This window comes from Moschus berezovskii, chromosome 6 (assembly GCF_049115385.1).
Source record: "Moschus berezovskii isolate FMDL1 chromosome 6, NW_MosBer_1.0, whole genome shotgun sequence".
NCBI classification, from domain to species: domain Eukaryota; kingdom Metazoa; phylum Chordata; class Mammalia; order Artiodactyla; family Moschidae; genus Moschus; species Moschus berezovskii.
The window spans coordinates 118091237-118116822 of record NC_142465.1 but is presented as its reverse complement, the minus strand read 5'-3'; the positions used below and the strand labels follow the sequence as shown (position 1 = coordinate 118116822).

Below are 25586 nucleotides of genomic sequence, written 5' to 3'. Positions count from 1 at the left end.
TCAGGTGCTTGGGCACCCCCCGCCCCTCCCCCTGGGGCTCTGGGATTCAGTGTGACCCATATGTCACTGTGATTTCCTGCCCAGGCAGAGATGGGCAGTCACACCAAGCAGAGTTCCCGGACCCCCGGCCAGCCTCTGCATTGCTTGCCACCAAGCCGACCCTGCCTCCTGACCTCTGGACCCCAACCCACGTGGGAGGCAAGACTTGCAGCTCGGGAGCCGCAGTCGTCTGCCCGCCTCTGCCCTGGCTTACTCCTCCTCCAGAGAACAAGAGTTAGTGCTGGTGTGTGTGGACGTGTGTGCGTGTGTGTACTTGTGTGTGGTCATGTGGACCAATCTGCTGCACCCCTTCCCACTCTGCACACCACAAACATTTTACCATGCTGTTAAGCTATTTCTTGAAGCCTTCTAAATAGCTGCATTGTAGAAATACTATGGTTTATTTAGCCATTCTCCTGATTTAGACAATTTTGACATCTAAAGTGTTGCTGATTTTTTGTGAACTGTGTAAATAATACTGTGTGCATGTTAGTCGCTCAGTCGTGTCCAACTCTTTGCAAGCCCCATGGAGCCCGCCAGGCTCCTCTGTCCACGGGATTCTCCAGGCGAGAATCCTGGAATGGGTTGCCATTTCCTTCTCCAGATAATACCGTGATGATCATGATTTCATGAATTCATCTTGTTTACTTCCTTGAGGAGAGTCTTCAAAGGGCAGGTACCAGGTGGAAGAATGGGCACTTTCATGGCTCCACATACCTTATTCTACCTTTCCCAATGCTGGTATTGTCAATCCAGAAGTTTGTGTTTCTTAGAAGAAAAACAAATGGAATCTTGATTTCATTTCCTTTTTTTTTTTTTTTTTGCACTGTGACCAGGTCAGAGCTTTCTTTTTTCTTTAAAGAGTGATGATATTTTTAAATAATTATTTGACTTTTGGCCGCGCTGTGTCTTTGTTGCGGCACGTGGGCTCTTCCCTAGTTGTGGTCAGTGAGGGCTGTCTTAAGGCGTGGTGTGCGGGCTTCCTGTAGCCATGGCTTCTTGTTGCAGAGTGCAGGCTCTGGAGCGCCAGCTCGGTAGTTGTGGCACATGGGCTTAGCTGCTCCACAGCATGTAGGATGTTCCCAGACTGCAGGGTGAAACTGTGTCCCCTGCCTCGGAAGGCAGGATTCTCAACCACTGGACCACCAGGGAAGCCTCTAGATCGGAGCTTTTTAACAGAAGACCCAGGATGGCCGTGCAGAGCAGTCATTTGTTTAATTGGCTGTGTTGGTGACACTGCTTATCCATTCTCTCTTTGAACAAAGATCAAGGCCCCACTGTGTGCCGGGTTCTTTGAAGCACTCAGGGACTCATCTGTGAGCAAAAGACTGGAGCCCTGGCCTTGAAGTTTATTTTCTGTTGGGATGGAGGACAATTAGGGTAAATATAAGATGGATCAGAGAGCAGAACGTGGGACGGAGAATGAGAAGGGAAAGGGAGAGGGAATGAACGTGTCGTTCGGCTCAGGAATGTGGTAGAAACCCTGAGAGGAGGGTAGGAACAGCAAGTGCCAAGGCCCTGAGGCAGGAACAAGCTTGTGTTTTTGAAGCACAGCAGGAGGCTGGCCCGGAGTGAGGTCAGAGGTCATAGTGGGCAGGCTGGCAGCCATTGTGATGCCCTGCCGGTTGCTCCGAGCAATGTGGGGACCATTGGAGAGCTGTACATGATCTGACTCGCACTGTACAGGGATGGTCCTCAGGGGAAAAGGATGCTGGCTTTTCGATTATGGCTCAGCCCTCCCCCACCCCCTGCCCAGAGAACAGGCGCTAACACGTACGTGTATGTGACGCTCATGCGTGTGTACTTTTAACAGGTTGAGGGCGGAAGGAGGGAGGCTGTAATTTGTGCAAGATGATGGTGGCCTGGACCAGGAGGTGAGGGTGGAGCAGTCAGCTTCCAGGTACGCACTGGGCGTGGGGCTACTGGGATTTTGGGGAGGTCTGGATGATAGATGATAGACAGATTGCATGATGGACGCATCACAGAGGACTCCAGGCTGGGCCACTGAGCCAGTTTCCATCTGCTGAGATGCGGACCTCGGCGGGGATGGTATTTTGAAGCTGTTAACTCAAGAGGGAAGAGAGAATTCCCTTTACGAAACGGATGCTCGGTTTTGCTTAGGAGGGCTGCCCTCACCCAAAGGTGTCCTGGAGTCAGCAGAGCCACACTGCACCCTGCTGCTTTTGTTTGGATTCCGCACGTAAGTGACGCCATTTGGTAATTGTCTTTCTCTGCCTGGCATTCTTCACCCAGTGTGACAGTGTCTAGCTCCATCCGTGTTGCTGCAGATGGCACTGTAGATGCCAGCACAGTGTAAACGCTCCTTTTCATGGCTGAGCAGCACTCCATGGTATATGGACCACACCTTCCTCCTGCTGCCTTTGTCAGTGTGTAACGACGGGCTTTGTGATATAAGGGCTCGGTCACCGCAGAGACTTCCTTCTCACTCGTGAACAGCCTGAGTCGGTGTCCACGGTTCTGCTTGTATATCCTGGACCGCACTATTCTCATTCTGCTATTCTGTTTATATCAAGTTTGCGGTGTCTTGATATATGGTGACTCAAAAACATCATTGCTAGCCTCTTCCAAAAACTTCATGGCAAATCTCACATATTTATGTCTCTGCATTGTTTAATATCTATGTCTAATGGGTCCCCCCAAATAGCCATTGTGATTTTTCCTGGAGTTTTATTTGTAATTTGAAAAATGTTTTCTTTTTTGAAATGGAGTCTTCACATCCAGAAACATGGTATGTGTCTTTTTAGTCCAGTCTTGCTTTGATAACCTTCAGTAGACTGTGTCTGGCTTTCTTCATATAGGTCTCATGCCTTTCAGATGGAATCTATCCCAAAGTAGTCAATAGCTTTGTCATTAGTGTGAACGTGGATTTTTTTATAAGATAATTTCTAACTAGTTATATTTATTGTATAAGAAAAAAGGTATTGCGTTTTCTGCATTTTTTACTTTAATTCAGCCACTTTCATAATTATATTGAGATTTTCTAGTTGTACAATCATACCCAAGAGTAATGATAAGTGTTGTTTTTCAACATTTGTTTTCGACCGTTTATTTCATCTTCTTGTCTTATTTCAAAGGCTAGAGCCTCTGAAAATGTGACGAGCAGAACTGACAGTGAACCTGCCTGTCTTGTTTCTGACTTTAATGGAAATTCACCTTTCACCCGTATAGCACGTTTACAGATGGTGTCTGGTTAATACTCTGTGTTTGAGGTGTTCACTTTATTTCTATACAGTGTGTATGTTCTTTTCTATTCTACACCATCTTATCAGGAATGACCGCCAAATTTTGTTAGATGAGCTTTGCCATGTGTTGATATGTGACCTTTGCTAATTATAAGGAAGACTTCCTAATTCTTGGAATAAACCCTGATTGATTTTGGTGTGCCCTTTTAAAATACAGCACTAAATATTCCTTAAAAAGTTGGTTTTTAAAAAAATGTTTTAAAAAATTTTTGTTATATTTGCCATTATGTCCATAAACTAGATTGGCTCATTTTTTTTCAAGTGTTTTCTTGACTGTATTCTTGTGTGAGGGTAATACACAATGAACTGGAATACTACATATCCCTTTTTGTGATCTGGAATAATTTGACTAATGTAAAAATTATCTGGCTTCCCTGGTAGCTCAGCTGGTAAAGAATCCGCCTGCAATGCAGGAGACCCTGATTCAGTTCCTGGGCCAGGAAGATCCCCTGGAGAAGAGATGGGTTACCCACTCCAGTATTCATGGGCTTCCCTGGGAACTCAGATGATAAAGAGTCTGCCTGCAATGCGGAGACTGGGCAGGAAGGATCCCTTGGAGGAGAGCGTGTCAGCCCACCCACTCCAGGGCTTGACACCTTTGTAGTGATAGATGGTAACTCTTTTAAGCTTTTTAAACTTCTTTTGTGATTACTTGTCTATTCATAATGTTACTTACATTAAATTTAGTAGTCTATATCTTGCTAGAAAATGATTCAATTTCCTCTGGAGTTTAAAGCATATTAACCTGAGATTGCCCATTTTACTTTGTTAGAGTTCTTCCATATCTGTTGTTAAAACAGAAGTATTTCTGATTTGTTTTGTGTGTTAACACTTTCAAAGAAAATTCACACACCCTGTCTCGTGGGAGCCTAGATTCCTCCCGGAAAAAAATGAGGAAACCGAGGAAAACTTGATTCAGTGGCGTGTGGATGCCACACGGCCACTTAGAGCCAGAGTCAGAGGGGTCTTCACCTTCCCCTGCACTACACAACACCCGTGTTCTTTCCAGTTATGTTCGCCCGTGGCACACCCTCCTTAGGCCCCAAAGGTGTGACCAGCGTAAGAATGGACTTGGAGCTTGAGTCTCCATCCAGAGAGGATCCCTCTACTCTCTGATCACTGCCACCCCTCGCGGTGTTTAGGGAAAGGCCTTCATACTTAGACATAGCAGGCGTGTTTTCAACTGTTCGAAAAAGTGTAAGATGCATCTGTAGGGTCACTTTTTTTTTTCTAGAATGAAAAATGAAAGGCGTTCATTCACTTTGCAGATGGCTCCCAATGGACGTATTTGAAAGCATCTGTTAACCTTTGGGTGGTCGAGGATGTAGTGGGCTGTGGTTAGAGTGTAAGGGTGTATAGCCACGCTTTTGAGGGCATTGTCAGCAGCATCCCGTGTTTGATACAGTTTTGTAGAGGAATGTTCTGCTCTGTCCTGCAGGAAAGTCGCATATAATACACATACTCCTGTGGAACTGCTGAACTTGAGTCATGACCAAGTTTTCACATAGGTTGTGGGGATTGGATGCGATCATCTGGCCAGGTGCTGGTGCTTTGAAAGAACCTGCCTTCTAGCCACCAGTCACTAATGGTTTTGACTGGAGAAACCCAGTGTATCTGAGAATGCACCCTGGTGTAGGGACAGCCTCCATGGCTTGTTACCCCTGGGTTCATGGAGCCCAGCCCCGCCTCCCACCCCAGGGCCCCACCCCTTCCTCTTACCAGGAGCCCACCTGCTGATGTGGTGACCACAGGTCTAGCTTCTGGGGCCTTTTCTGGGGCCTTCTGGTAGTTGGAATGGCAGCAAGTAGATGCTGCAGGCCTTGCCCTTCCAACTACCCTTGCAGGAAGCTCAGGACTCAGTTGCTGCGCCCCCCAGCCCTGGCTTCTCCCTTCCAACTTCAGTCTCCTCGGTGCCCAGGGTAGACACAGAAACCCTCATCATTTCCAGGGCTGTTGAGAATCAATCAGTAACTCAACTCACTGCTCTTCCTGTGGTCTCTCTGTTCACCACACTGATCATCAGCAGATTACTGAATGTGGGCTGCAGGCCTCCACAGGCCCCTCTAGCTCACCTGGGCACATGCTCGTTGCCAGCCCATCAGCCTGCCATCCAGTAAGAAGATCCTCTCTTTCCTCCTGGCTCACTCCTCCCTGCAGAAAGCTGTCCTGTGCCCAGACTGGTCCTATCCCTCCTCAGGATGCCCCAGCACCATGGACAGCATCCCCATGCCCTGTAAGCACCTCCCAGGGGTGCAGAATGAGATCTAGGCCATCAGGCCAGCTCCATGGTCCCTGCAGCCTCCAACTGCAGGACTCTACACTCACCAGGATTAAGTCCCTGTGGGTCTCAAAGTCTCAGACTTAAAGGACACTTAACCAGCAGTGGTGCTGCAGCACAATATGGTAGCAGTCATCAAAAAGAAACACCATTCACAGGATTTCCCTAGTGGTCCAGTGGCTAAGACTCCACTCTCCCAATGTAGGGGGCCCGGGTTTGATCCCTGGTCAGAAAACTAGATCCCATATGCTGCAACTAAGAGTTTGCATGCCACAGCTAAGACCCGGCACAGCCAAACAAATGCATTAATAATGCCATTCACATTACAGCTGTCATGAGCATAAATCAACCCGTACTGAGGGCTGGAAATGAAAGCAGTCTGGATCCACATCCCTATTGATTCCCTTACCACTCAGAGCAGACATTCACTGTGTGTTTGTTCAGCAAACCAAAGGACAGGCCAAGTGAGTGAATGGCTGGGGGTAAGAGGTGTGCCCTCCTTGGGCCCGGCCCTTGCCCTGCCCTGCGGGCTCAGTCACTTTGCTCCCCGCTCTGCGGCTGGTCAGCCCAGGCTCCCACTTTTCAGGCAAATCTGCACCTGCAGTCAGGCCTCTGGGTCTCTCTGTCTCCTGGCTCAAATTCCTCATGAACCTGGGCCTCCCAGGCCCCACCCTTTCCTGAGGCTCTCAGAGCTAAGGCAATTCATTATTTACTAAAGGGATCAATTTTCTGTTCTGTTCTGCCCAGACCTCTGTGGAGTGGGCTGAGAAGATGCCCAGAGGTCCACGGCCCTTATCGCCCAAGGAAATGGCAAACCAGGAGTTGCTGGCTCGACTGCACAAGGCTGTGACCTCCCACTACCACACCATCGCCCAGGAGTTCGAGAACTTTGACACCATGAAGACGAATACCACTTCCAGGGACGAGTTCCGGTCCATCTGTACTCGCCACGTCCAGGTTCTGACAGACGAGCAAGTAAGGACCACGTTCTGCTCAGCCTTCTAAGCAGTGTCGTTATGAGCGTCAGGCCAGCTGTTTCCCAGAGTATAGAGAGCTTAAAGCTGTTCTCTATTCTTTAAATATGGGAAGGGTTTTATTTTTTTGGCAGGTAGCGGGAGAGGGGGTTGCTGCTGTTGTTTTAAATCTTACTAAAGAGACACAGGATCCTTCTCTTCCTGTAACAGGTATGGGATGCACCATCTCAATTAGGGTGCAAGTCATGTCACCTTTATTTTTAAAATCGAATTAAACTCAGCTCCAGCTCCCACTACCCCTCTTACTCCTTCTCTGGATCATTCCGGGGCCCAACTGATCCAGAGAGATGGCCAGTTTCTCTCCACACTTGAGCCGGGGTGGGGGTTGGAGATGGAGGTAAGGCTGGACAGAGTGGGTGCTTAGCACGTCCCGCAGGTGGACCGTGTCCACGTCCCCCACCCAGACCCCAACAGCCCAGGGGCTGAGCTGCCAATAACACAGAGCACCGATGATCCAAACACACACGTGGCTGTCCCTTCTCCCCCAGAAAATACACTGCCGCCAGCCCGCTCCTGCTTAATAATTCAGACAAAAAAGGAAATCCAGAATACTCACAAAAGCAACCCAGCCTCCCCTCTTCCTCCTGGTTCCGTCCAGACGTAGCACAGGCGCTTTCTACAGCTCCCCGTGTGGGAACGTCACTCTGTCCCGCCCCCCAGAGCTGGGAGAGACTCCACTCCAACCTCACGACTCCTAATCTCAGAGTTTTAGGGTAAGGACTGAAAATAATCTTGAGTGATCGTCACACCCACCCTCCAGCCCTACTCAGGCCGCTGAACTCACTACCCTAAAGAACGAATTTGTTAAAGATATTACTAATACGAACATCAGATTTCACTTTCCTAAAATATCACCTTTTTTTAGGCATTATGATCATTTTTGTGCTAAGAAAAATTAAGCACTCTTTCCAAAGAACAACCACACCAAGTGAAGCTGTTTGAAATACATCTCTCCATTGCTACAAATGGATGGAAGTCTTTCAAATTAATACAGTTGCATTTATTATTCTATAGAGCCAACTAATAAAGGTTTTACTAATAAAGATTTTTCATTCCATCTAAATGAGTAAAATTTTACTGTAATTATAGATGTAAATTAATGACATGCTGGCGTATCTGGCATTCTCAACAGAGAATTTGATTTTAATGGTCCACTAAGAAAAAGCTTCACCATCTCCAGCACAGACAACCCCACCCCCACCCCCTACCCCCTGCCACATGATCAAGCACTTACTTTTAAATGCTGCCTTCTAAAAATACACGGACATATCTCAGAGACAGACCGCATCATCAAAAGCGTCAAAGTCTGGCATAAGTACCGCGATTTAAGTCGGGTGATGATTAGCAGAAATTGTGCTATATGGGGAAGGCTGCTTCTAGATACAGGCTGGTAAACAGAAAGCAAAAGCCCCCGAGATCCATATGTTTTCTCCTTGCATGAGCTGCTTAGCCAACGACCTTCTCAGGTGGATGGTCCTGAGTCTGGCAGAGTAAGACACAGAAGTAATGTGCACGCTGGACTGGACACGTCTAGACCCTTCATGCCAGCATGGGGACGAGTCCACCGGAGACGCTGGGACAGGTCCAGCCAGGTTCAATAGCTTGCCAGGACAGATTCTAGGACTTAGATTATCTACATTATAAACTTATCTCTAAAAGATCCAATCATCGTGAATCCAAGAGGCCCGCTTTCTTGACTTAACAGAGCTCCCTAAGTCGGAAAGTGCCACATCTTTGGAAAACTTTTGGCACAATTAACCTTCAAGAACAGGAGAGTGGCTCTCAGAGCAGGTGGAGTTGGGCACTGAAGGTCTTCATGGCTCTGTATAAAGTGTGTTATAAAAGGCCATAGAAGTGTGTCCACTTGGATCTGGCTTAAGGAGACAGGGGCCCCACGGGGAGAGCCTGTGCCAATGAGGTGATTTAGATGAGCCCACGGTGACTGCCTAAAGACTGTGACTGTGCGGCTGCACTGGGGAGAGGGGCTGTCAAACTCTTCTGAACACTGCAGATGTGATGCTTCTCAGGCAGACACCTCTAGGAAGTGAGAGAAATGCAGACAGACTTGGACTTTAACCCTGCTCTGCACTCATCCAGCTGTGTGACCTTGGAGTGCTCAACCTCTCTGAGCCTCGGTGTCCTCCCCTAGGAGGTGGGACAGTGCTCCCCAGGCTGGTCCGGGTGTCCTCCACCCAGGCTGCAGTTCTGCCTGCTCCATCTCTGCCACCTGCTGTCTCTGCCTGCCCCCGGCCCTGCCCCCTTGTATCTGGTCAAGCGAATTCTTTTCGGACCACGCCTTTCCCTGTTGGAGCTGACCGTGCCCCGCTTTGCCCTCCCCGCCCCCCAACCCCGCTCTCCATCATCTGCCGACCCCTTGGCACACTCTTGGATGTCCTTGCCCACAACGCTGTCTGTCTTGGCTGCACAGTGAGTGCCCAAAGGGAGCAGGCACCCCCTCCTTCACTGAGGAGTGGCCTTCTGGCCCTCTGAGCAGAGTGCTGACCTCAGGTCCTGGGGAATCAAGGAGGGCCTGCTCCCTGCCTCCCTTGAGTCTGCATCCCGGGAGGGTAGAGAGAGATTCAATGCCTGTGGGAACATCAGTTCTGTGATTCCACACCACGCTCTGCTGCAGAGGGCGGTGCGGCATGCTAGAAGAGCAGAGCTAGGGGCTGGTCTGGGCCCAAGGGGTCAGGGTGCTCTCCTTGAGGCTGCAGTGCCGGGATGTGGGCCCAGGAGACACACCCTGCTCATGGGTCTTTGTTCCTTGAGGGGCAGATGGACAGTAAACAAAATAAGATATGTTAAGATATGTGTATGTTGGATGGCCATAGAGGCAGAAAATAAAAACCAGGAAAGAGGGCAGTGCTGGGGAATTGTTGTAGGGAGGGGTGGGGACAATACATTGTGAGGAGGGCAGTCAGGGGAGGCCCCTGAGGAGAAGACATCTGATTAAAGACCAGGCCATGTGGATGGCCGGGAGCAGACGAGGTCGGATCACAGATGTGTTTCGGAGCTGGAAGCAGCAGGATTTGCTTAGTGAGTCTGGGTGTAAGAGAGAGAAGAGGGGCAGTGGCTAAGGAGGCTGCAGGAGCCAGGGATGGGGTGCTGCGGGGGGGGGTGACAGGGGAGCAGGGGTGCTGGGTGCCTCACTGATCTGATGTCCACAGTCACACCCCTGTGGTCCCGCTTCCACTTCCTGTTCACTTCCTCTTCTGCTCAGCCGCATCTTTCCTTGCCCTTTCAGGGACAGGTAAGCCAGAGAGCTGCTCGATTTCAAGCTCATCCTCAAAAGATAGTTTGGCTGGGGATAGAATTCTAAATCCAAGTTTTCTCCGCCTGACACTTCAAAGCGATCTCTTACCTGCCTTCCAGCCTCTCTCTGTGCGGGCGAGACATCTGCTAATTATCAGGTGCTTTCTCCAGGGCCCAGATCCCAGCTAAGAATAAAGGCAGGGGCTGCCAGTGCCGGTTCCCCTTTACCAGAGGCCCTGCCCCAAGACTGGGGGTGAGGTGTGAGGGGACGGAAGCCAGCTGGGCAGTTGCGATAAGTCCCAAACGCTCCACACGCGGCTCACCCGGGCAGATCAACCCTGGGCATGGTCCCAAAGCTGCCTTGGCTGGTCTAGAGACTGGGCTCCTCCTGTGTTGGCCCCCAGGCCTCTATCCTCAGTGACCATGGGAATTCTGTGCCCACTGTCAGCACAGGCTAGCCACGCCTCTTTCTGGCTGCCTCTGTTTCCACGTCAGGCGGTAGGCAATGGCCTCATCCTAAGTGCCTGTCTCACAAGGGGGTGTCTCGTCCTTGTTCCTGGGAGAGTCCCACCCACCACCTGCATCACACCAGGCCTCTAATACCACTCTGCTCTTCTCTGTTTCTATTTAACCCCGTTTCTCTGTTGTGTTTGGTCATAACAGGGCATTTTAAAAACCAGCTTCCTCCTCTTGGCTGAGATTCCCCATCTGTTCCTGCATGCTGTGCACCTTTTCTATTACAGCCATGGACACATTAGTTCATGGATCTAATGTGTTGTTTTAATGGCCTAACGTCCTTGTCTGATAATCCCCACACGGGGGGTCATCTCTGAGTCTTACCTGTTGACGGCTGTATCTCTTGGCAATGGGTCAGTTTTCCTTTTGTTTGCATGTAGAACTTTTTTTTTTTTTTTAAAGCTGAATGCCAGACAGCATGTGAAGGAGAGTCATAGACCGTGGTGGAAATACTATTTATGGCTGGAAACAGGCTCGCCTCTGCTCTGTCAGGCTGTGCGTGTGGGGGTTGTTGAGTCAGTGTGGCGGGTAACAGAGCCACATTCGAATTTTGTTCCTGCTGCCCTCAGCCCTGGCGTGCGCGGGGGCAGACCCCTCCAGCAGAAGGAGCCCCCCGGGCGCAAGTGGACTTGTCTGCCTCCCCCAGTGGCTTCGCTTCCCAGGAGAGGGTGTCTGGAGAAGCGGGTGGTGTTTCACGTCTGTCCTCCACCAGTAGCTTCACGTGGCCCCTTCAGGAGCAGCAGCAAAAGCTGCAGAGAAGGGCTTGTGAGCTTGATCATTCCCTGTGCCCAAGACTCCCAGCCTGAGCGCCAGCCCCCGTTTGGCCTTTGGGAATTTGCTAACATCTCAGATGATTTCTTCCCACTTCCTCCTGAGCCCCACCAGGCATGAGAGCTGGGGTGTCAGGATCTCCTTGGAGCCTTGGGGCTCGATCGAATTCAGTCCTCTCAGCTCCTGCAACCTCAGCTCGCAGACGGGCTCGAGAAGAGTTCTGAATCTGTAGGTATTTGGCTTTTTCTTGCTGGTAAGATGGAGTGGCGTTCCCTTGCAGCTTGGCACCTCACAAGCAGAAGCAGGACCCGAGGTCCTGAGTTCTTTGTGTTTAGAAGGCTGTTGACTGCTCCTCTGTGTTTCCAGGGGACCTTTCAGCAGGCCACATTCCGCCACATGACATGGAAACTCACTTGCTTTTCAGCTTATTCACAAACCATAAGAATTCTGCCCAGGTTTCATGTCCAGCTCACAGGCCTGTAATTCTCCAGAATCCACTTTTGGGGTGCCCATTCCCAGCCTCAGCTGTCCCTGCAGCACCCCCACCCCCAGCCGCCATCCTGTGCTGCATCCCTGGCTACTTCAGAGTCCTGGGGTGGAACCTGTCAGGCCTGCAGAACCGTGTGTGGCCTCCCGTTCTTTGCCGGCCCACCCAGGCTCCTGGTATCCTGTTGTTGTGTAGTCACTAAGTCATGTCCGACTCTTTGGCAACCTCATGGACTGTAGTGGCCCACCAGGCTCTTCTGTCCATGGGATTTCTCAGGCAAGGATACTGAAGTGGGTTGCCATTCCCTTCTCCAGGGGATCTTCTTGACCCAGGGATCGAACCCGTGTCTCCTGCATTGGCAGGTGGATTCTTTGCCCCTGAGCCACCAGGGGAGCCCCCGAGTCATCCTAGGGATGTATATTCTTCCCATCGAGGCCCCTTCAGTTACAAAAAGATGAGAATAGTGTTTGTGTGGTCCTGCATTGAGCTCACTGCATCACAGGATTTCATCAGGAAGGTGGCGGGCCCTGCCTCACGTGCCTGAGAACAGCCCCCTTTTATTATCCTGGGCTGTTTTGTGAATGTCTTCACACCTGTGCTTCAGTTTCTCGCCACATCCCGTCCTTTGTCTCTGTCCTACATAGCATGACCTTCTTCCTGCCTGCCTCCCAAGTCTTGCTAAGATCGGAGGGCCTGAGAGCCCACCGGCAGCCCGCCCTCCCCTTCAGCTGCGTCTCTCCTCCATAAAGCCTTTCCTGAGGGATGCACTCTGAACGTAGTTGAGCACCCTGTCCCCTGTCCCTCTTCATTTCTAAAGGGTCTTCCCATCTGGTCAGTTTTATCATGTGAGTCTTTGGGGATCTTCAGCCATTAACAAACATATATTGAGACCCCACTGAGTGTCAGCCCCTTTGCAAGACAGTTGGTATTTAAAGATGACTTTCAGAGGCCTCTCCAGGGAGTCTGTCAGTCTGGTGAGGTGTCACCTACAGGGGTGGTTTCATCAGGATGCAGGTAGGAAGAGAAGAGCATCTGGTTTCCTTGGTGGTCCTGGAGAACTTTCCTGGAGGAGACCTTGGTGCCGGTGAGGTCTGTCTGAGCCTCTGTGGCCACTTCCTCAAGGACCTTCACCTCCACTCCACGAAGTAGGTTTCCCTCATTGATTAAAATGAAAGCACCATGCAACTCTCGATGTGATAAATGACACTGAACTACACACACACACACGCACACACACATATGAAGCTGTTACATAAGATGTAACCTTGGAGGGAAGCTGGGCGGAGGATCCCGGAGACCTCTCTGTATCATTGTTGGAACATCCTCAGTTCAGTTCAGTTCAGTCGCTCAGTCGTGTCCGACTCTCCACGACCCCATGAATCACAGCACGCCAGGCCTCCCTGTCCATCACCAACTCCCGGAGTACACTCAAACCCATGTCCAGAGTCGGTGATGCCATCCAGCCATCTCATTCTCCATTGTCCCCTTCTCCTCCCGCCCCCAACCTTTCCCAGCATCAGAGTCTTTTCCAGTGAGTCAACTCGTCGCATGAGGTGGCCAAAGTATTGCAGTTTCAGCTTTAGCATCAGTCCCTCCAATGAACATCCAGGATTGATCTCCTTTAGAATGGACTGGTTGGATCTCCTTGCAGTATAAGGGACTCTCAAGAGTCTTCTCCAACACCACAGTTCAAAAGCATCGATTCTTCGGTGATCAGCCTTTTTCACAGTCCAACTCTCACATCCATACATGACCACGGGAAAAACCATTGCCTTGACTAGACGGACCTTGGTTGGCAAAGTAATATCTCTGCTTTTTAATATACGATCAAGGTTGGTCATAACTTTCCTTCCAAGGAGTAAGTGTCTTTTAATTTCATGGCTGCAATCAGCATCTGCAGTGATTTTGGAGCCCAAAAAAATAAAGTCTGACACTGTTTCCACTGTTTTTCCATCTATTTCCCATGAAGTGATGGGACCAGATGCCATGATCTTTGTTTTCTGAATGTTGAGCTTCAAGCCAGCCTTTTCACTCTCCTCTTTCACTTTCATCAAGAGGCTTTTGAGTTCCTCTTCACTTTCTGCAAACCTGTAATTATTTCACAATTAAAAGGTTAGCACAAAAAGCTAAGACAAGTCAAGAAGATTGTCCCAGACTAAACCGTTTCTCCTTCTCAGTGCCTGGAACGTTCTCCTACTCTTCCTCAGACCTCACTACATCTTCTCCAGACTTTCCAGCAGCGTTGGACATGATCCCTTTTAATTTGCCCCTGGAAAACCCCAGTGGAGGGGGCAAGCCGAGTGGCTTTCTGACCAAGCTGAAGCACAGGGCAGGAATGTCCCTCCCTTGGCCTCAGGGTCAAAGATGCAGGCTGGAAGCTGGGCCTTAGGGGCTGTAAAGAAAAACAAATGGAAGTTAAATTACCATTCTTCTCAGCTCCCTGAAAGCCATCGAGCTACCTAGAGTGGCTCCTGCAGTATTGAGTCGTTTGGTGGCATCCCAGCAACATGGGCCCTCACTCAGCCTGGTGACAACAGACGCACTGACGCCAAAGCCGTAAACTGCTCCCCATCCTCCAGCCGCTGCTCTTCATCCCCTGAGAGGACATTGTTCGCCCTGAGGGTGACTCACGTTGCTCAGCGGCACCCGTGCTGTTCGCAGGGCTCTGGGGCTCTTCTGCAGGAGGGAGCCTCGCCAGGCTCCCCCGGGGACCCAGGGAGGCTGGGGCTTGATTTGCGTTTTCCCCAGAACATTCTTCTGTCCTGCAGCTCAGTCTCTCTGACTAATGGCAAGATTTAATGGCCTTAAAGTGCTCACTAAGGGCCCAATTCAATTAAAAAATGTCCCGCAGAAGCCATGGATAATCCGCCCCCCCAAACCCCGCTTTCCCAGGAAGCTGGGGCTGGCCGGTTGGGTGTTTTTCATTTTTCAATTTTTTTTTTAACTTGACATGAGCCCGGAACCCAGCAAAGGAGCACACCGCCTTCGCCAGCTTCTGGCCCCCTTGCCTAGGGTGTGCACTGACCCAAGGGTGACCTCTGCTTCTTTGCCAGTTTGACAGGCTCTGGGAAGAGATGCCCGTCAACTCCAAGGGGAGGCTGAGGTACCCGGACTTCCTGAGCAGCTTCAACGCGGACAAGCCGGCCACGCTGCCAGCCACAGGCGACTCGGCCAAAGCGCAGAGAGGGAGCAGCGTCCCTGAGGTCTCAGACCGGGGCCGGTCCGCAGGGTCATCGCCCACTCGCGACCTGAAAGCGGGGTCCAAGCCGCGGAGTCACCCCTGCGTGAGTTCCTTCCCGTCTCTCGGCGTCTCACTGGTTCTGCGTTCTCCCCAGGCAAGGGTTCGGGTGACAGAGAAGGTATCCTGGAATGAGCCCCCGGGCCCAGGGGGTGCTGGAGAGGAGCCACTGGTGGGTCCCCTCAGTCACCTGCCTTGGAGGGGAGGGAAGGGTGGGCATCGGGGGCAGAAGAGACAGAGGGGAACTGGGGGTGGGGGCAGGACCTGGGGGAGGGGGGCAGGTCAGCCATTGTCAAGGGCGTTGTCACCCAGGAACACAGATGCCCCCAGGGTGGACAGATCTGCTGAGGGCCATGTACTGAGAGGGACGGGGCATTAATACCCGTTTTATAGTTGAAGATCCAAGACTCTTAAGAGGGACCCGTGTGGGCTCAGGGTCCCTCGTCAGCACGGAGAGACCCAACAGCAAACCCAGGCTGTCTGACCGCATAGCCCTGGTCCTGGGCCGAGCTCCCCAGCCCGGGATGAAGGGAGGGGCTCAGTCCCGCAGAGGGTCTGCCTCCCTCTGTAAGAAGCATGACAGGGTCTCTGGGGGGTGGTGTTTGGGGGGATGGCAGCCGGGCATGTGAGCACCACCTCCTTGCTTCCTGCGTGGCGAGGCATCCAAGACAGAGCTGGTCACTCATTCATCCTGTCAGCGCGTCTACTGCACACCTACTGTGTGCCGAGAATGAACACCGGCTCCAGCACTCGTGGGGTTTATGATCTCATAGGGGATGATGGGCAAGAACAGTGAACCTGTAAGTGGAGTGTTTAGTGCGTTAAAGATGGTGAGTGGATCAGAGTCAAGGGGGTCAGAGCACCCCAAGGACATCCACGTCCTGGTCCCCAAAGCCTGTGATGTGTACCTTACCTGCCGAGGGGGTAGTCAAGGTTTCTGATGGACTTAGAGCTGCTTATCAGCTAACAAGATTGTCCCTGAGTGTCCAGGGGGCCCAACTGACCGTGTCGAGTCAATGGGGACACGGAGGCACATGGGACATGCAGGAGAGACTCAGTCTGAGAAAGACCCACACACCATTGCCTGGTGGCTCAGATGATAAAGAATCTGTCTGCAACACAGGAGACTTGGGTTCAATCAGGGGTTGGGAGATCCCCTGGAGAAGGAAAAGGCAACCCACTCCAGTATTCTTGCCTGGAGAATCCCATGGACAGAGGAGCCTGGCGGGCTGCAGTCTATGGGGTCGCAAAGAGCCAGACACAACTGAGTAACTAACACACACACCCCTACCACTGCAGCTTTGAAGGTGGAAGACAAAGGGGGCCTTGAGCCAAGAAATGTGGGGGCCTCTAGAAGCCAGGAAGAGAAAGGCTATATATTTGTACCCAAAAATAGTTAAAATGGTCACATTAGCATTTTTGTTTTGTTTTTCATTCTACTTCTGAAATAACACCTCCTATGAATTGTACACCTCGAAACTCGCGTCACATCTGTAAGTTTCTCCTATGACGTCCCTCTAGAATCTCCAGGTACAAGACCATTTTCTTTCTCGCTAGACCCCCTCGAGCGTGAGCGGGACCCTGCCCCTGCAGAACTGCGAGCCCATCGAGACCAAGCTTCGCAAGAAGGTCCAGGGCTGCTGGCGGGAGCTGCTCCGCGAGTGCAAGGAGAGGGACCCCAACAAGCAGGGCGAGATCCCCGGCCCCGAGTTCCTGGGTGCGTCCCGCTCCGACCCCGGGGCACGCGGGGCCACCTCCCAGCCCAGGTCCCTCCTCCCGGTGGAGCCTGGGCAACCTGTGGGATCATCTGGGGTTCAAGGGCTCCTGGCGCCTCCACCCTCACCAGGCAGGTCCACGCCCACTGGATCAAGTCAGCACGCGTGACTCTCGGGGCTAGAAACTGCAGGCTGGTCATGGTCTCTGGGCAGAATATAAACAGCGACAAGCTTTGAGAGCCCAGGGAGGTGGCCCGGGGGCCTGGGGCAGCGGGGGACACAGCTTGGCGCTGTTGGTTAGATGTTTGCCATGTATCGCTTTGGTAAACTTCAAATGGGCTTCCCTGGTGGCTCAGAGGGAAAAGAATCCACTTGCAATGCAGGAGACCCAGGTTTAATCCCTGGGTCAGGATGACCCCCTGGAGAAGGGAATGGCTACCCACTCCCGTGCTCTTGCCTAGAAAATCCCATGGATGGAGGAGCCTGGTAGGCTGCAGTCCGTGGGGTCGCTAAGGGTCGGACACGACTGAGTGACTTCACTTTCACACATTGGAGAAGGAAATGGCAACCCACTCCAGTGTTCTTGCCTGGAGAATCCCAGGGACGGGGGAGCCTGGTGGGCTTCCGTCTATGGGGTCACACAGAGTCGGACACGACTGAAGTGACTTAGCAGCAGCAGCAGCACCCACTCCCGTATTCTTGCCTGGAGAATCCCATGGACCAGAGGAGCCTGGCATGGGCTACAATCCACGGGGTGGCAAAGAATAGGACACGACTGAGCGACTCATAATTGCTTGCTTACTTATCACTTTGGTAAACTTCAAATATTTATAAAAATCGGTTGGATTTACACTCCCTCTAATTGCTGCATACTGTTGATGCAACAAAAACCCAGCGCAACAAAAAATAATTAGAAAGAAAGAAAGCCAGACACAGATCCTCAAAGTGCACGGTGGTTGTCTCTTAAGGGAGGTCCTTGTGCTCCAGAATGGAACTTTAAGATCATCATTAGAATGAAATCCCCAAATGCACAAATTGGTGTAGCCTAGAAGACTCCTGAGAGCGTATCTCGAAGCCCAGTTGAAGACGCTTGCGCAGAGGACCAAGTCTGAATTCCTGACCCCAGGGGGGCCCCTGCCAGGCCCACACCCCAGCACATGGAACCTTCCCTTCTCCCCAGCTGCCCGGCCCTGCCCAACTCCCATGCGGCGGGAAGCTCGCTCCACGTTCTTGCTGCCTGCGGTCATGGCCCCCACAGCGCTGTGTTCCTACTGCGGTGACCACAGCAACAGAGACCAAGCAAAGCTGGGCCAGCAGGCTAAGCCAGGACAGAGGGAGCCCAGCCAGACGCGGGGTCCCCTCCGTCCCGGCCACACTTAACCCAGTCGCCTGCCTGTGTGTTTCCACATCCGTCCAGCCAGCAGCCGCGAGCCCGGGAACCACGGACCTGGCCGGGACGTCTCAGCAAGTGATGAGTGATGAGTGAGTGAGTGAGTGAGTGAGCGAAAGCTGTGATCGAGCCAAGGGGGAACCGCCCGCCACTGGGTGAACTGATGTGCTTGCCTGCAGCTCTCGTGGAGAAATTCAGCCTGGACATCACCAGAGACGAGTGCCAGCAGCTCCTCGTCAAGTACGACTTGAAGAACAACGGGAAGTTCGCTTACTGCAGCTTCATCCAGAGCTGCGTCCTCCTGCTAAAAGCAAAGGAGACCTCGCTGATGCAGAGAATGAAAATCCAGAACGCGAATAAAATGGTACGTGAATCACCCGGAGGCCAGGGGCGGGGCCGGGCTAGACTGGTTCCTTTCATTTTTCTCGACTCCTCGTAAACCCTATCGCTTGACTTCATGCACGCAGTGCATGTATGAACCTCTGCAAACCTGTGACGGTCTGGAGACCCCAGGCTGGGAGCCAGCAGTCTGGATCCAAGGCTCGCAAGCTGGTTGAGTGACACCTGCCTGAGGGGCCCTCTGTGGGTTGACAGAGGGAAGAGTGTCGGTGGTTCACATGGCCGCCGGAGGCAGGTATCGGTCACTTAACTGGAGATACGGTGGGGTGGCGGCCACAGTGAAGGGAAACACCTGTACCTTACACATAGCTGCTTGCTTGCTCGTCAGGCATCTGAGACGGGCAGACCTTGCTCAGAGACGTGCGATCTTGCTTGCATAAGCTGCACGCACGATGCCTTGTGTGCAGTCCTCTTGTTGCTTCTTTGAAGAGGAATGAGACCGTAAAGATGCTTAAATCTTGTCACTGGAGGGCCCCTGGATGTTTACCTTTTCTCTGTCATTTGTAAGCATATGATTCTCACCCACAACCAGCTCAAGCACACTGTTACGGATGCGCTTCTCTCAAGTCTTTCCAAAGCATGAAGACTTTTCCACACTCATGTTCTATCATCTGCAACTCTGAATTGAGTTACACTGAATTAAATAAGTACGAACAGGCGTTGTTGACTTGGACCCAGCTGTGGGGACCAGAGGTGTGGGGCAAGCCCAGCAGCGCCCCCACCCAGACCCCCACCCAGGCCCCCGCATCCCAGCAGCAGCCGAGTGATGGTGTGCCAGCCAGCAAACAGTGGATTCCATGCAGTGAAATCTGTCATTTTGTGCAAAATCGCGCCCCATCTTACCATAGTTTCTAGTTTACACAATCAAGAGCTAGCACCAAAGGCTTACAACAAACTATGGAAGAAAAACTTAGCTTTATGACAATTCTTTCTCTAGCTCAGTTATTCTGTTCAGTTCAGTTCAGTCACTCAGTCGTGTCCGACTCTTTGTGACCCCGTGAATCACAGCATGCTAGGCCTCCCTGTCCATCACCAACTCCTGGAGTTCACTCAAACTCATGTCCATCGAGTCGGTGATGCCATCCAGCCATCTCATTCTCTGTCGTCCCCGTCTCCTCCCGCCCCCAATCCTTCCCAGCATCAGAGTCTTTTCCAGTGAATCAACTCTTCGTGTGAGGTGGCCAAAGTACTGGAGTTTCAGCTTTAGCATCAGTACTTCCAATGAATACCCAGGGCTGATCTCCTTTAGAATGGACTGGTTGGATCTCCTTGCAGTTCATGGGACTCTCAAGAGTCTTCTCCAGCACCACAGTTCAGAAGCATCAATTCTTCGGCGATCAGCTTTCTTCACAGTCCGACTCTCACATCCGTAGAGAAAATACTTTCCTCGTTCAATTGTCAGAGGGCCCGCCTGCAAGCATAGTTGGAGAGCCATGGAGACCTCTGCCCGCTCTGTCCCTCCTCCGCTTCTTTGGGCCTCAGTTCTGTAAGCGAGGGGTGGTTTGCTGGCTTCGAAGAGCCTGTGAGGGGTGGCCTACTGGGAAGAGGCTCCACACCTCCTTCCAAGCCCCCCGTGTGCAGAGGCCGGCCTGCTCCCAGGTGCACTGCCTACCCTCACAGAGGCGTCCAAAAGCTGCTCGTGGACTGCTTGGTGGGCTGGGCGGGGGGGCGTGCCTGACTGAGATGGTGCATGGGAAGTGAGAGGCGCTCTGGGATAGGACCCCCCGAACCAGGAGCCTTGGCCCGGGCAGATGTCCCAGCTCACCTCCGTATGCCCCTGCCTCGCCCCCAGCTCTGGTCATCCACCGAAACCCAACCACAGCCTCCACTCCGCGGCTCAGGACAGTCCTGCCTTCCGTCCAGGAGCCCACCCTGGGCCTGACTGACAGGTGGTGAGACTCCCGGGAGCCTCTCCCAGGAAGGAGTGGGACCAGGGCCCGCCCTGCCCCTGCCTGGTCTCCTCTGTAGGTGGCCCCCTCCCAGCCCCACCACGCCAGCCGTCTCAAGGGCCATTTCCTTTTCTAGCGCTTTGAGGCTTTCTCTGTAGCCTTAACAGCAGACACACTCCTCTGAGGAAGTGAGCTGGGACTTTGCTTTTTTTTTTAGTAGTTCTAATTATTTATTTATTTATTTTGGCTGTGCTGGGTCTTTTTTTTTTTTTTTTTTTTTGCTGCACAGCCTTTTGTCTATTTGCAGCGAGCGGGGGCTGCTCTCGAGTTGTGCTGCTGGGCTTCTCACGGCAGCGGCGTCTCTTGTTGCAGCGCACAGACTCTAGGCACGTGGGCTTCAGTAGTTGCAGCTCCCAGGCTCTAGAGTGCAGGCTTTCCCTGGTGGCTCAGACGGTGAAGTGTCTGCCTGCAATGCCGGAGACCTGGGCTCGATCCCTGGGTGGGGAGGCCCCCTGGAGAAGGCAGTGGCAGCCCGCTGCGGTGCTCCTGCCTGGAGAGCCCCACGAACAGGGGAGCCTGGCGGGCCGCCATCCACGGGGCTGTGAGGAGTTGGTCGCGACTGAGCAGCCTCACTCCCACTTCCAGTAGTTGCCGCGCACGGGCGGAGTTGCTGCGAAGCTCATGGAATCTTCCAGGACCAGGGCTCTAACCCATGTGTCTCCTGCATTTGTAGGCGGATTCTTAACAACTGAGCCCCCAGGGAAGCCCTGGCACTTTGCTTCCGGGGGGAGCTGCCAGCAGCAGAGGACTCCTGGGTGGGCTGGTGTCCCGGGCTGGGATGGGAAAACCCTTTCTCTAGCCGAACTTAGGTGTGGAAAGAGCAAGTGCTCACAAAATCCCTTCTCTTCCACGGGTGGGGACCGGCTGATCAGTCAATTGGGCACTGATGAAGCTAAAGGGCATCTGGTGAGTTTCTATCATAGGTGCTAAAGCATGTAAAAACTGAAAGCAATTTGATGTTGTGCTGACGTCTTTTCTGTGGTGCCCTGTTAAAAGTTAAACTTGCCCAAAATGTGTTACACGTTATTGCCTACGGTTCACCTCTGTGATATTCAGACATGCGTTGGGGCTAGATCATGCTAAAATATCTTGTTTTCAAATTTAATAGTACCTAAATGAAATAATCACAGTGTAGTGTGCTGTCTAATTACTAGATATAATTACAACCTTGCGATTTTTAAAAAACTGTTCATTGTAAGAACCTACTAGAAGATCCAAATCGAATCTCTTTTTTTTTTTCCCCCTCAAACTATTTCGGTTATCTACCTGACCATCCCCTCAAATACACGGGGAGGGGTTCCCTGGGAGGCGGTCTGGTGGGTGTTAGCATCAAACGGAGCCCCGAGGGGTCCTGATCCTGCCCCTTTGCCTCCCTGAGCCTCCGTTTCCCAATCCAGGAAATGGGGATGAAGAGGCCTACCTTCCTCCCAGGAGATGCTGTTTGTGATGAGCTTTGTTTAGTCACTAAATCGTGTCCCACTCTTTGCGACCCCATGGGCCCTAGCCTACCCAGCTTCTCTGTCCACGGGATTCTCCAGGCAAGAATACTGGTTCGGGTTGCCATCTCCTTCTCCAGAGGATCTTCCCGACTCAGGGATCGAACCTGCATCGCCTACGCTGGCAGGCAGATTCTTTACCACCAAGCCACCTGGGACGAGCCTGCAGACTCCCTTCCAGCGGGGAGCCCTGGGTGGGGTGTGAGCCCTGGAGGCCAAGACGGAAGCAAGGCCCAGGAGAGGAGCTCACAGCCCCTTCCTTCCCACTCGGGCCACAGCCTGTCCACACCATCCTTCCCACCTCAGAGCTCCTTTCTCACCTCCTTATGGGTTTTGGCTCTTCTCCCAGAAAGAAGCCGGCACCGAGACATGCTCCTTTTACTCCGCCTTGCTTCGGATTCAGCCCAAGATTGTGCACTGCTGGAGGCCGATGCGGCGCACGTTCAAGGCCTACGACGAGGGTGAGACGGGGCTTCTCAGCGTGGCTGACTTCAGGAAGGTGAGAACGGCTCTTGTGGGGCTTCTCCCTCCGAACAGGACGCGGCCAGAAAAGCCTCACCGAAGGAAGGCCCAGGCGTGGGCAAGCTGTCCAGACCTCACTTCCTGGGCTCCCCCAGGTTACTGGGGGCTGCGTCCACTTGTTGTCCGCGGCCAACCCCAGGCTGTCCCCTCCCTGAAGGCTTCTAGAATCCCGCCAGGCCTTCCCGGGGCAGCAACACCTGAGTGCAGCCGTCCGCTGCCACTGCTCCTCAGAACCCTGCCTGCACCCCGCACGAGGCCACAGAGCAGAATGACGACCTCGGGGACCAAAGCACGGCCCAAGCGTGGCTACTCAGGATCGCAGACCCTGGCCCTGCCCTGTGAGAGCCCCCCGCTCGGCCCTCCCCTCTCCCTCTGCTGACCTGGCATGGAGGAGCTGCCCACCCCGGACCATGCAGTCTGGCCAGCCAGCTCCCCCAACAGAGACTGGACTCCGGGGCCTCTCCTGCTGGTCTGGGGAGCACCTCGCCCACCCCCGTCCACCAGCTGTGAGCACGACGCCCCCCACAGCCCCACCTCTAGAGCAGAATCTATGCTAGACTTTACCCAGCAGAACCTTTGGAGGTTAACCTTTGGAGGGTTTCCTCCTGAGAGAGAGAAACGGGCCACCCTCAAGGGTGACTTAAAACTCCCACATTTGGAATAACGCAGAACTCCTCAAACTGTCAGCGGGCCTGCTCCCATTCTTTGCTTCTCTCTCCCATCCCCGCCCTAACTAACCACTAAGGTTGAGAAAATAATTGAAGTCTAGAATGGTAGATTAAAAATCAAATGTTACAGCCAGGAAAAAAAACTCAGTCAAGACATCAAAGCAAGAAAGGTTTATGACCTCTCAGTGCGGTTAGGAAAAATGTATTCCTTAGATTTCTCTGGGCTTCAATAACTAAAACAAAAAGATTTTTAAGTAAAAAAGCTTTTCTTAAATAGCAATGCAGGCAGATGAACTGCAGTTAGTGAGTCTGTATTTGCAAGGACCCCATGCAGGGCACTGGAGAGTGAGGTGCCCCCTGGAGCCCCCCCACCCCACCAACACACATGCAGTGGGTGGGGCCAGGCCTGTCACTGGCGATGGTGAATACCATGTCACCTCCCCCATGTGGCCTCCAGCTCACAGCACTGGTTAGTCACTCACTCATGTCTAACCCTTTGCAAGACCATGGACTGCAGCCTGCCAGGCTCCTCTGCCCATGGAATTCTCCAGGCAAGAATACTGGAATGGGTTGCCATGCCCTTCTCCGGGGGATATTCCCGACCCATGGATCAAACCTGGGTCACCCACGTTGCAGGCAGATTCTTTACTGTCTGAGCCACCAGAGAAGCCCCGGTCTTTTCTTTGGGGTCAAATACAATTCTCAGCCAGAGAAGAGAAGGAAGATAACATCCTAGGAACTCGGGGTGGGTGACAGGCAGGGATGGGGCAAGAGAAACGGAGACATCACCCTCGGCAATTTGACCTGATGGGCACTGGGCCCTCTGGACCCCCAGTTCACTCCCCTTTCCTGCTCGCAGCCCATCAGTCCCAGAGGCAGGCCAGCTGACCTCAACCCCACGGGCCCGGGCCAGTCCTGCCGGCCCTGGAGGAAACTTGGGTTCTTCCAAGTTTCTAGCCTCTGAGAAATGAATTATAACACAAAACATACATAGGAAATGTATAACCTAATCTTTATATTTATTTAATAGGGTATCTATCACAGTGTGTCTCAGTTGCATGTAACAGAGGTGAAATAAATTACAGCAGCTTAAACATGGTAGTTTTCTTCTCTCTCATGTAAAAGAATCCCAGAGGTAGGAAGTCCGGAGCTGGCATGGTGGCTGGACTGTCATCAGGGACATCTGTATTTTTTTTTTTCTACCATCTTCAATACCTGAATTCCTTCCCCAAGGTCACCTCATAGCCCAAGTCGGCTGCTGGAGCCCCAGCATCACTTCAGCATCCCAGGCAGCAGAGAAGAGAGAAGGAGGATGTGCCTGTTTTCTTTAGAGGAGTCTTCCCAGAAGTCCAGCATAGGATTCTCATTTCGTTTTAGTGGCCAGAACTATGAGAGAGGCAGAGAATTCTCACCTTTCCTTTTAGCTGGGCACACAGCAGCCTGGAAGAAAATCAGGGTCTAATCATGGAAGGGGAAGGGCCAATGGATATTGATGGCAAAACCAGCAGGCTCCGCCATGGGATGTATTACTGTTGAGTCATAACTACTCGCTGAAGCCTGCACATGTGGGCCTGCCCTCCTCCCCTGCCTTGAAGCTGAGCCCCGAGGCCTCCCACCTAGTTAAGGCTCTGTGGCCAGTCTCCCCTCCAATCCCCTCGGTTCTGTGCATCTTCCTCGTCCTCCACCTTGATCAGCCTCACAACACCTGTGTTGATAGACGGGGCTGCCTTGTTAGAGGGGTGGGGAGGGAGGGCGGGGGGCGTGACTCTGGAGGTGGGCTGTCCAGGCTCGAGGTGGGAGGAGAGGTGGGCAAGGGCCCAGCCCCTTCCTGGCAGCCGGCCTCCTCGGTCTGGGTCTCCAACAGCTCCAGTACCAGGGGCGGATCCTCTCCCCCGCAGGTCCTGAGGCAGTACGGCATCAACCTCTCCGAGGAGGAGTTCTTCCACATCCTGGAGTATTACGACAAGACGCTGTCTTCAAAAATCTCCTACAATGACTTCCTCCGGGCCTTCCTCCAGTAGGGGCCCCGCACCGCGAACCCAGCCCCGACAGACGGGGACCGCAGGGCCCGTCCCCACGCCTCGGGAAATCTATCAGTGGAGGGTCTCATGAATGTCCGGAGCATCCCCCAAAGCACAGCCCACACCCGCACCCAACCTGCGTCTTTCTGAGGTCAACCCAGGCCTGGGCTCCAGGGTTGGCAGCGGCCGCTCTGGAGGGCCCCAGGCTGCCCTGCTGAGCTCAAGACCCCTCTTAGTCTGAGCAGATTAAAATGTTAACCTTTTGCAAGAATGATTCTTGAGACTTTAAAAGAACCACCAGCAATAAACTTGGAAACTCAGAATTTCTGCCAGTTTTATTCATTAAGAGCCTGCTGGGTGACTCGGGGACACCCCCTCCTCCACACAGGCCCCGGGGCTTCCCCGACATGGGTCAGACCTGTGCCCCTGCCAGGCTTGTCCACAGGGCCACCTCTTTGTCCTGGGGGCACAGGCACCAGCCGGACCCCACGAGGAGCGGCCGACATCTGAGTCAGGCCCCATCGGCGCAGCGGGGGCTCAGCCCTTCC

At 52.7% G+C, this 25586-nt stretch overlaps 1 protein-coding gene across 1 annotated transcript in view; it reads left to right on the top strand.

Annotated features, from left to right (window-relative positions):
* The window catches only part of EFCAB6 (EF-hand calcium binding domain 6), a 225018-nt gene extending 199677 nt beyond the window's left edge, over positions 1–25341 (top strand). Inside the window, exons 25-30 of the mRNA XM_055396088.2 lie at positions 6328–6555; positions 14694–14924; positions 16436–16595; positions 18163–18347; positions 22177–22326; positions 24916–25341. Coding sequence (XP_055252063.2) covers positions 6328–6555; positions 14694–14924; positions 16436–16595; positions 18163–18347; positions 22177–22326; positions 24916–25038 — 1077 coding nt within the window. The 3' untranslated portion in view covers positions 25039–25341. The remainder of the gene's footprint in view (positions 1–6327; positions 6556–14693; positions 14925–16435; positions 16596–18162; positions 18348–22176; positions 22327–24915) is intronic.
* Positions 25342–25586: the final 245 nt, after the last annotated feature.